Below are 11,549 nucleotides of genomic sequence, written 5' to 3'. Positions count from 1 at the left end.
AATAAGGCATGTGCCAGACTGGGTGTCTTGGTGCTCCTCCACCACCACTCCCAGGCACAGAGGGGACTGCCAGATATGCGAGGTCTCCCACAGGGAGGCGTTTTTGTGATGTCTGGGCAAAACTTGCTCTTGGAGAGTGCCAGGAATGCCCAGGGTAAGCTCATTGCCCAAATCAGCAATGCCTTTCTTTCAGACAGCACCAGACAACTCTTGAGGTCAACTATGAAGCTGTCTATCTTCTTTAAAGTGCATTCTACAGAAATGTGATTTTAGAGTAGCTGAATAGCAACCTGGTGCAGGGAAGGACTTTTACGCTTTTGTGTACAGCCGCTGAAATCGCCTGCGGGGAGAAAAAAAGCAGCAACATATAGTCAAAGGTAAGGGCTAATATTTAATGACAGATTTTTTCAAAACTAGTGACCGCTCTGTCTTCTCTGAAAGGCGATGACATTCTGGGCCTAGCATTAGGTCAGGAGATACCGACCCGCGGCGCTCCGGTGCAGCAGCGGGGGGGCCGGGCCCCACCGGGACTTCTCGCAGCCTCTGTCTCCTCTTCCCCTCACGGCCGCCGCTACCTGCCTCTTCCCGCCCTCAGGACCTGCCAACAGGTGCCAAACGCGTAGCCAGCGTGTCCGGGCCGTGCTCTGCCTCACCCCGGCGGGCCGCGGCCGGTGGCGGAGCAGGTGCCGCCACAGCGCGGCCGCGCTGTGGCGGCACCTGCTCCGCCACCGGCCGCGGCCCGCCGGAGCGGTGGAGGCCCTTGTTGAAGGTCTCCTAGCAACTGCTCGGCCAATGGGAGCGGCGCTGGGGCGGGGGGGGGTGCGGGCGGCGGAGGGAGTTAACCCCGCGGGGCCCGGCGAGGGGCCGGAGCGGTGGCGTCGGCAGCTGCGGGGCGCGGAGCGCAGCTCGCTCAGGAGCCGCCTCTCTCTTCTTTCCCCCGCCGCATCGGCAGCAGGTGGTGCTACGCGGATGGGTGCGCGGGGCCCCTCCTCCCCCTCCCCTTTCTCCTCCTCCTCACCGGCGGCTCGGTAGGAGGGTTCGGCGGAGCTGCGTCCCGCCTGTGAGGCGCGGCGGGTAACGGGCGCTCCGCGGCCGTTGGCGAGGCACGGCGCGGGGGGGAGGGGGCGGGCAGGCGGCGCGGCCGGGGCTGGGGCCGGTGCCGGTGAGGGAGCTGGAGCGCGCTGCAGCGCTGAGGTACGGGGGCTGCGCCGGGCCCTGCCCGCCCGCCGCGCGTGGGGGAGCCCGGAGTGGGGCGGCCGAGGGGAACGGCGTTTCGCGGTCTGGGCTGGCCCCGGGGCGCTCCGTCGCCCGGGCCGGGGGAGGGCCGCGTGCGGGGGGGAGCCTGTCTGGCCGCGGCGACGTTGTGATCTTGACACGTGCTCCGTCTTGTCAGGCTCGGGCTGATCCGCAGGGACGAGGGAGAGCGAGGTTCGCGGCGTGGCTTTGCCGGCTATCCCCCCCGCTGGAAGGCCCAGCGTTTTGTTCATCTCTGTGAAGCTACAAGCGGCGGATGCTCGAAGAGGTGAGAGTCGTAAAGCTTTCTACTGAGTCGGTGAGTTTGTGGCTGCTCGGGTCTAGCTGGTAGTTTCACGTGATGTAAGAGCAGAGGTTCCGTAAAGGATTTTGGCTTTTTTTTTTTTTTAATTTTGTGTAAAAATATTTTTTCTTTATTTGCAGCAAAGCCCATTTCAATTTGAAGATCAAATCATAATGTAAGTTCAGTTTGTAGTATTACTGCATTCCCTATTTACTTAGAACACTGCTGCTTTCTGTGCTGTCAATGAAATAGTTACACGGGGCTCCATATGCTACAAAGGTATGATAGGAATTTCAGGGCAATGACTTAAAATAGGAGGCATGTGAAGTAAAATGTGAATGTATTAGGTAAATTTTAAGAGTGAACTTAGAAAGGAGACCTAGAGAAATTATTTGATACCATTGATGGAGATTTCAGATTATAAATATTCAGGGAGGAAGATGTTCTTTGCGGGTTTTTTTGCGGGGGCGGGGGGAGGGAAGCTGTGGTACTAATATCAGTTATCATTTGGACTGGAGAGAGCGTAGGAGAGGGTAATACCAGGCTCATTGGGGTCAATATCTTGTCTCTGAAAGTGGCTAAGGAAAAGATCGTAAGTATAGGCTGGTTGTACAGCAATGCTTTTATCTGTGTATCTTCCCAGTATACTGCAGTCTGGAGCTGAAGGATTTCTGAGCAGAGGTTGTACCTCTCTTTTTAAAATTAATAGCTGCTGATGGATGTTTTTCAATGAGTTGTAGCCAGTTTATATATTTAGCATTCATAGCACCTCATGGTGTTGTGAGTCCACAACTTAACTGTGTTTTATATGGAAAAAATGCTCTTATTTTGCAGCTTTTGCGCTGAATGTTTCATTTAGTTCTGCATAACTGTTGTGTTAAAAGAAGCGATGAATAATTATTTTCTGTATGTTTGTCCTATTTCTGTAGCTGTTTCTTCTTCTAGCTGAAAAGTTGTAGCTTATTAGTTTCTTGTGTGAAAGCGTTGATTGACCTTCTTGAACCATTTTCAGGTCTGTTCTGTCTTTCATACAGAGAAGGTTGTAACTGCATGTGATATTTAAGCTGGGGAAGATTAGAGTTCATACAGAGCCATTATGATGATCTCTTTTCTGTCCTCTGCTCCAATGTTCTGTTAACTGCCTGTGAGCTGTTATTTCTAGAGGCCTAATCATAGTGACCCTGGGATCTCTTCCTGCATGATAATGCCTAACTAGAGGCTCTTGGTTTAAGTACGTAGCAGAGTTGTCTTTTTCATTGTATTAGTTTGCGTTTATGAACACGGAATTTCAGCTGCTGATTTTTATCATCCATTTGCTTAGTATGAGGACAACCTTCTGCAGTTCTTGTCATTCAGTCTGGGTGTTTATTCTTCTGAATAACTGTACAGTACATGAGCTTTCTCACTTACCTGCTCATCACCTTTTTAAATTTACTGAACAACAGAGATGCCTGCACAGACCTCTTTGGGACTCTTAATTTTTGTCTCTTGGGGACTTTCGTATGATATACTTTCATACCCTCTTCTTACCCTCTTTAACTTATTCCTACACTTTGCCCTTTCGCATCTATAATCGGTCATTAATAAATCCCCTGACATCTTAGTTTAAGAGCTTTAGGTAGGAAACATTGTGAAAAGCTTTTTGGCAATCCAGTTATGCTGTCTTGCCCAGATATGTTGGCTCATTCCTTCTTCCAGAGCACTGTGGCAGAGTTGTTAGTGTTCCTTCCTTCCACAAAAGGTATGCTGACATTTCACCAGTCCTATTTGTTTGCAATTACCAAGTCTGTTCTGTGACACTCCTGGTTTGCTCAATAGCAACCTAGAATTTACAGGAGAACCATTCCTTGAATTCCCTGGCAGTCTTTAGAGAAATTAGTTACAGTTACCATCTTCCATTCCATGCCTGATTTAATTTACAGGTTATATGCTACTGAAACTTGTGGGTTTCATCATTTCTGAGATCTGGAATACTAGTTCTGGCTCTGCGCAGTAAATATTACCAACTTTAGGAACTAGTAAGGTTGTGGTTTGTTTGTTTGTTTTGTTTGTTTGTTTTGTTTTGTTTTTTCTTTTTAAAAGTCATCTGCTTGCAGAGACAGCCAAGCTATAAAGTTTGGCGAAAGCTGATCTCAGGAAAAGGACGACGAACTGCAGAAGACAGTTCCTGAGGTTTTCCTCTTGGGTATCTGTAACGTGGGGAAGTTTGGTAGCAGAATGTTCTGCGCTAGCTACATGTATTAAGTGGTTTGTGAACCCAAATAGAGGAACACAATTTTGAAGATTAACAAAAATAGTGCTATTGTTTAGTAATAGGAAAATGCTAATGTGAAGATCCATAGTGTTCAAAATGGGGTGGAATTTGGGAGCCAGATGAAACATTTCCATGTATTTCAATTTTTTCAGTGATTACGTTAACAGAATTTCAGTCATCTGTGTATGTAAAAAGTAGAGTTGAATCTTGAGGTAGTAGATCAGATTATATTCCTTGTAACCTGAGTGTTTGAGGCAAAGACCATGACAGGACAGTCATCGAACACTGAATTTTATCAGATGTCAGGGTATATTCTTGTGTGGTTATATGTGTTGAGAAGGTCAAATAAACATTTATTTTCTTAAAACTCTTGATTTTTTTTTTCTTTATTTGTTTGTTTGTTAAGTAAAATGGAATGGAGAAACGTAGTTGGGATTTTCTGAGTATGATATGCTCAGAATGAAGTGGAGACTTAATACCCGCAGGCTGGGTGGTTTGACTTCCCTTTTCACATTATTTTTGACAATACTTTGAAGTTTAGCTGGAAATTTGACATTACTTAAAGTTCCCATAGAATGTGGGTAAGTGGAGGGATTCCCCCACCCCATTTTGCAGTTAATAGAATAACAAATTGCCACAATCTTGTAAATGTGGGAGGAAAGATCTAGGGTCTGCTTTGATTGCAAGACCTATCATTAAAATTACAATATTAAATAAAGGTCACCAAAAACTGTAATAGATTTTTAGAGGAAGGAATTCTTTCAACTCTACAGTTATCACTGGATATGATATGCATATTTTAGTGCTAATTGTAAACTGTGTTATTAAAGCAGCTGTAAAGAGAGAGTAAGTGGCAAAACTCTGGGCAGGAAATGCGTGGACTTTCATGGTGATTACATGAATTAAAACAAGTATACGTGTTATGACATTATCGGGGATATATTTGTAAACCTACAATGTCATGACTGGAGTGTACCCTAAATTTACATAGACTGACATGTCTTTGTGTCTATCCGGATAAAAGCCATCTGTGTGGCATCTGTGGATTACTAGCCAAATGTAAAAGCTTTAAGCAGATTCACAGCTCCTTTTGGGATATAATTTTAGTAGAAGGAATCATACTGCCCTTTAAGTAAATGCTGACTACGCCCCCTCTTCCCCCCAGTTTTACGAGTGGAACCATATACATATCACAACTTGTTGTAGTAGTTGAAATATACAGAGAAGGAATGTTTGTTTGATATTTTCTGGTTGATACTGACTTTTTAAACTTTTTTCAAAGACACTGCAATATTGGGGGCAGGTAGAAACCACCTCTCCAAAAATTGCCTTTCCCTATCCTCTCTACCTTGGGGGGGGAAAAGTTTTCTGGGTAACCAGATAGTGCATTTCCCTTTTGTGCCACACCCTGTGTAGGCTAGAGATGACCAGATGGTGTAATATGATCACAGTACAGTGCTGTGGCAAGCCATTCTCTTCTGATTGTCTGAATGAGTTTTACAAACTCAGTTATAACTACTCCTTTTCAAGTTTAAGCATGATATTAAGAAATTCTAAGTATGCTGCGTTGTGTAAAGTTTGTAATCCTCCTTCTTACTACTCGTGATCTTTGAGTTGTGATATGGTCTGAACTCAGGCTTACTTAATTGGATTTCTGTCTTGAATCTTGGCATGTTCATTGTCAATCCCTGCCCTGTCCCCCAAAACACACAACAGTAATTTTAAGAACAGCTCCTTTCAGCTCTTTGGGTTTGTGAAATGTACTATTTTTGAAGTTTAATCTAAACTTGTTCTTGAAAAGAAAGATGTGTTTGTTAGTGAATCATGTAGGAGTTTGGGGAACTATTCCTGTAGATTTTTGTCAAAAAATTCCCCAGGTGCCTTTCTAAGAATCAAGTTCTAGTATGTTATTATCATGACAGTTTTTTTTTTTTTTAAAAAAAGTTCTTTGGGTTTTTTGTACTTCACTTCTTCTGACAAGCACTTGAGTGCCTTGGTTTGATTCCTGCTTCCTTGGTATTAATCAAGCTCTCTGTGATTTTTAGTGTAAGCATTTTTTTGGGGTGTTTGGGGTATTTTGTTTGGTTTTTAGTTTTTTAGTTGCAGTGAGATGGCACTGCCATTGTATGCATGCATGTGAAACTGGTTCCCAGAGGCTCATGTTTTTGACAATCCACTTAGGTCTTGTCCACCGCAGGAATTTCTTGCTTGGGACAGGAAGTGACGCTGCCAATTGGCAGAATTTCATCTGGCAAGCACTGGCTCATTACAGGTTTTTGGGCAAGTTATAGAACCTGTTGGTGAAGTAACTGCAACAAATCCCTGTGTACAGGGAATGGGCACAGAAGGAAAATCATTAAGTAGTTACAGCAGTTTTGGCTCTTCAGTGGTTCTTTTCTCTCCCACCTGCAGTCAGTCAGATTTTTGACATTAGTGTGAGATGCTAGGAAATAGCAGAATTTGATTTTTTGCTTCCTACTGCATGTTTTCCCAACCAGGATTTGAGGAGGGGGGAAAAAAAAACCCCAAAACCCACAAAACCTTCTTACTACTTTTGTTTGGTTAAAGCCTTTCTGTGTTAACTAGAATAGCCTAGGGAGATCCCTAAAGTACTTTTCAATCTTATGTATTATTTTATTATTCTTCTGTAATTACACAAAATACTGCTTCAGAGTTACACATTTTCCTCCTCTTCGTGAATACATTCCTTGGTACATTATGGCGCTTAAAGAGAGCGTTGTAGCGTACTAAAGGTGAAGAGTCCCTTCTGAATACAATGTATCTAAATCATAGAATCGTAGAATCTTAGAATCATTAAGTTTGGAAAAGACCTCTAAGATCGAGTCCAACTGTTAACCCAACACTACCATGCCCACTAAACCATGTCCCTAAGCGCCTCATCTACACATCTTTTAAATACTTCCAGGGTTGGTGACTCAAATTAATTTTGCATACACACGGTCTTCATCAGGAATGCTCATCTTTAGCTCTTGCATACTTCAGTGAGGCTATTTTGAGCCGTGTTGCTCCAGAGGAACTGCCTAGAATGGGAAGGAAATGTATCTGATGGATCTTAACCACTAGATAGCTTTAGAAGTCATGGTTAAGGTCCTGAACTGGCAGTAGAAGCCACGTGGAACTGATGAGATGATCTTAGCATGGGACTAAACGCTTGTAGCGTTCCCTTTTGCAGCTGACACGGGATTGTCTTGTTCTGCACATCTGAGTTTAATTCTAAATACAGTATGTAAAGATGATTCAAGTACAAAATGCTGATCACTGCTTAAAAGGTACTGCACTTGTTTGGTGACACAACAATTTAAGATACTTTGGGGTAGTGGTTTAACAGTTGAAGGAAGTTTTTGAGTTTGGCGCTTTCCAAATCTTGAAATTGCTGAGAGTGGCTTTTAATCTGATGTATTAAACAGTGTGCAGTATACGGCAGGTGGTCTTTTTAAGACAAAAGGCTCTAGAGCCTTCAAGGTTGATTAATGTGAGAAGAATATAGTTGCATTATCTGGACTTTATTGTACTGCCCATGTGTTCTTGCTTTCTCTGTCTTCGCTAGACATCCTTCTGAGCCTGAGTTGGTGCGTTGATTTTCTTTGTGTCCTCTTGTTGGTGTACCTAGAAACAGTGTGTCACTAGAGAGTAGTCTTGATAAAGCATCTGCACTGAATGAATCTGTATGAGGCTTGCAGGGCTAAAGTTTAGAGAATCATTGCATTCCCACACTTGGACTAGTCCTATTTCTGCTTCCAGTCAAACAGTGTTTGGGGTGATAGATGCTGTGTCAGAATAGTATTGTCAGTGTAGAGAGACCTGTGGGTTGGTAATACTATCTTTTGAGGGAATTTGTGTGATAAGATCTCGTAATGCGTATGCAGCCTCTTAAAGAATAAAAGCCAGTTTGTTTGAAAGTAATGGCATATCTGAAATGTGAGTAGTATTTTTGTGGCCTTTCCAACAGTCCTTAATGGAATTTGTGTGTCTTGAGTTTCTTAACAACCTTTCAAAATACCTTATTAGAATGCAGGATTGCGATGCCAGTAATGAGAATATACTTGTAGCTTAACTTGCATTCTTTTTCCCTTATATTTGCAGGTTTCTCTGATGGATCCAACAGAAACAAAACGAACATGTAAGAAATATGTCCTCCTAATCCTTAGTTTGACTTTGAATTCCATTTTGTAAAAGCACAGTTGTTTTGGATGGATGGAAAAAAAAGGAAAGGTTGCCTTGCAGATTTCTGCTATGAAGTCAGTTACTGTCTTTAGAATCTGAATCTTCACTTAGTTCATTTCTGGACATCTTGGTTTTACAGGGGGGAAAAAAAGTTGAAAAATTGAAAAATGAATATGGGCAGAGAGAAAGCAGAAATGCCCATTTCTTAAAAAAGAACAGCCACTAGATTGTTGCATTGACTGTGTTTTCTTGCAGCTTACATGTGCTTTCTGCTATATAATTTAGTAGTTCCTGCAAGCTTTCAACTCATCTGAGGAATAATTGTTTACCCTTTTTATCCAAGTAGATTTATGAACCTGGAGAAATATTCATCCAGCTGGATATTTTATTTTCTAGTGCTGAGCATTCTGTAACATGGCTGTGCTCCAGTATGATTGTATGATCTCTTAAAAACTTGGTGTTACTTTGGGCACTGTGTTCTGTGCTTTGAAATGTCGATAAGGATTCTTACTGTCTCTGTGTCCTCAAGAGAGCACACTTCCCCCCCACTCCCTACCACCTTCTTTCTATCGCCAGGTGATAGGTTTTTTCCACGGTGATAAAAATACAAGGTTTTGGTGTCAGAAATTTAGAAGTTGCTTATCCAGAGTATGTTTATTGGAACATTAGTGTGAGGGATGGAGGGGGTTAGGGGAAAACATCCCTGTGCTCTAAAAGTCTACAGAGTCCATCTAAAACTGACTTGAGATTTTGTTCCAAAGTGTTAATTGAAAAAAGGGAGCCTTCTTTCCTGTCAGGTGGAAAATTTGTTTCCTTGAAGTATCATTGTTCACGTAACAGCTGATGGGTTGCGCTGTCCAAATCTTAAGTGTCCAGGGTGGATTTTAAGTTTCCAGCGGTGTGGTAACTAATGCTATTATGTGCCTTCTTACTGGGAGGTGGAGGTAGGGTGAGAGGATAATCGGTTTGTTCTTTCTTGTGTGACTTTTCTTTGGTTTCCAGAGGGCCAGTGCTGTACTGAGTGGCTGTGCCAATGGGGTAAGGCTTCCCTCTGTTTTCTTCAACAATTTTAGCGATTCTGCATACAAGCAAGCAACTTGCCAGGTAAAGGCAATATAACTAAAGGTATAAGTTAAGTTAAATTTAAATGGTTAAATATTTATTAGAAGTTCCTTTGCCCCCTCTCTGCCAATATATCTTCTCTAGAGCCTTTATTATCTTTCTCTTTAAGTAATAATCCCATTCAGACAGATTTATGTTAAAACTTCACGTAAGTTTATCTTAATAAAATTGCTTCCTGGTTATATGGCAGGAAAATATTTCATATTTGGCTTGCTGTGTTTTCTCTGATGTACATCAGCAGAAACACCTGAGTTATCTACGGTGTGAGTCTTATTTTCATGTATGCATAGCGTTTTAGCTTTAGTTAATGGTTTACAAGACTTAGTTAAGTTTAAGGCTAACTAAATGTATATAGATGCATCATTTTTAAAGCATAGTATTTACTGTGCTTACTGTGTTCCAAATGCTGTGTAAAGAAGTAGAAAAATTTCATGTGGCTCAAGTCCAATAGTCACTCTCCTATGCCTGCTTTAATCTTCTAGCTGTATTAGCTGCTATTGTTAATCTAAAATGGCCTTCCTATTTTAGGAGATGCCTACATAACACACTTTGCCAGCAATTGTACTAAATACTTCACTGCTGAACCGGTTGCTCAGGTACCCTGCCTGTCTTTGTTGCTATGGGAGATTGGAATACTGTTACTGTGCCAGTGCTGTCATCAGGTAAACTGGTAATATTTTGATTTAGTGGATTTGCTAACTTTACCACTGATGTTATAGATGCTAAAGAGAGAGAGATTGGAGTTTTGTGCATGACACATTGACTAGTTAAGCAGAATGTTAAATAATATGTAGTACCTACAGTGCTTTGTGTTGCATTGAGTCCTTACAGAAATGCTACTGTAAAATACTGTCCTTTCACATATATATAAAGGTTTTAAGACTTTTCAGTCACACTTTTTTTTTAATCACACTTTTCAGTATATCTTGCATTTTTAGAGGTTTCTTTACTTGTTCTATATTCTTTTGGCTCATAAATTGATTACAAATTTATTAAAGGAGTAAATGTTTTCTTGCCTACTTCTACCTAGTGGAAGAGTAAATTACAGCATACGCTTAATATGAATAAGGATATCATACATTCTGTAAGAATTCTCACTAAATGCACAACTTTTGCACCTGTGTAGAAAAAAAATTTTTAAAAAATTGTGTTGTAGCAAGCCAATTGGAAAGAAAGTTTGGGCAGTTTTTTCTTGGCAGATAAGTAAAATTTGAAAGTTATAATACCTAAAAATGTTATTGAGCTTCTAAATCTTCAGTGGAAGCTTATCCTTTTTTTTTATTGTGAATTGTGTAATAGATGTCATTCTAGATGAAATTCTAAGCTCTAGAGAATTGTAAATTTCTGTAAATAATAATTTGAGCAGTTAGGGGTTTGATTTTTTTTTTTTTTAATGTGATGTGTCCTAAACTATTAGCCCTGACTTGTTTCTTACTGTTTTTAACTTTTAGACAGCAAAAATATTTTTCAATATACCTCAGGAAAAAAGCTATCTCCCCCAAACATGAACTCACAAGTGCTACGCTTGCCACTGCCTTCATCCAAAAGCATGCACAGCTTTTTCAGTGCCTTCTGCACAGAAGAGAATATTGAACAGAGTATATCCTATCTCAACAGGGTAAGCCTGATCTTCTTCTTTTTGGAGGTTGTGTGAAGGTGACGTTAAATCAATTATGGTAGTAAAGATTCGCTGGATTAAGAAAGCTTCCTTATCAATGCTCAGAAGCCGAAGTTGGTGGGGAATAGGATTTTTTCTTTTCCCCTTCATATCGGATTTTACCTGATGCTGTTTCCCTCTTTTGGAGAATTGTGAGAGATTGATTGTTATTTATTCCCCCCCCGCCTTGTCTTTTACCAGGAATTGACAACATTGGGCTTTCCTTCTATTTATGCGGAGTCCAAAGGAAAAGAATTAAATTTAATATCTATCATAAATTGCATGAATGAATTGCTTGTACTGCAGCACAAGAACCTTCGAGCTCAGGAAGAAGTAGAAATGCAGCATCTGAAACTGGGTAGTGATATGGATCACTTACAGAACTGCTATGCTAAATTAAAGGTAGAAAACAAGATAATTCCACCAATATTATGCAGCACTTATGTTTAAAAGATACTGTACATTCTTAACAGTGAGTGTTTTTTTGTTTTTTGTCCCCAGTACTAATCTGCAATTGTATTTTTATGTGCATTTTGGGGTTTTTTGAAGTCTTTTTCCAGTTGAAAATTCCTTAATGTTAATGAAATATGAATTAATGAGAGAACTGAAAACTTATTTAGAAAACTTATTTAGAATTATGGCCTCTTTAGTCAAGGAAGAGGGAAGACTGTTCGGATTGGAAGTGTTAATGCATGCTGTGGGTGAAAATGTTAAACACTTCAGTTCATATCATTCAGTATCACTTAAAAGGATATGCCCAGCTCTAAAAGATAAATTCCCAATATAATTATAAA

The 11,549-nt window shown here is 41.1% G+C and overlaps 1 protein-coding gene across 8 annotated transcripts in view; it reads left to right on the top strand.

Annotated features, from left to right (window-relative positions):
- The first annotated feature begins 843 nt into the window (after window positions 1–843).
- SSX2IP (SSX family member 2 interacting protein) overlaps window positions 844–11,549 on the top strand; it is a 28,804-nt gene continuing 18,098 nt past the window's right edge. The window contains exons 1-7 of one of the 8 annotated variants that reach the window (XM_075156154.1): window positions 844–955; window positions 1,394–1,522; window positions 7,896–7,932; window positions 8,979–9,080; window positions 9,627–9,760; window positions 10,550–10,716; window positions 10,957–11,157. In XM_075156154.1, the coding sequence (XP_075012255.1) occupies window positions 9,718–9,760; window positions 10,550–10,716; window positions 10,957–11,157 (411 nt within the window). In that variant the 5' untranslated portion in view covers window positions 844–955; window positions 1,394–1,522; window positions 7,896–7,932; window positions 8,979–9,080; window positions 9,627–9,717. Of the gene's footprint in view, window positions 956–1,017; window positions 1,075–1,155; window positions 1,195–1,247; window positions 1,553–7,895; window positions 7,933–8,978; window positions 9,081–9,626; window positions 9,761–10,549; window positions 10,717–10,956; window positions 11,158–11,549 lie in introns of those variants that run through there. The other 7 variants (XM_075156156.1, XM_075156153.1, XM_075156148.1 and 4 more) reach the window with 7 other exon arrangements.

This window comes from Calonectris borealis, chromosome 8, assembly GCF_964195595.1.
Source record: "Calonectris borealis chromosome 8, bCalBor7.hap1.2, whole genome shotgun sequence".
Classification (NCBI taxonomy): Eukaryota; Metazoa; Chordata; class Aves; order Procellariiformes; family Procellariidae; genus Calonectris; species Calonectris borealis.
Note: the sequence above shows the minus strand (reverse complement) of the source record. Positions and strands in the feature narration are given on the sequence as shown.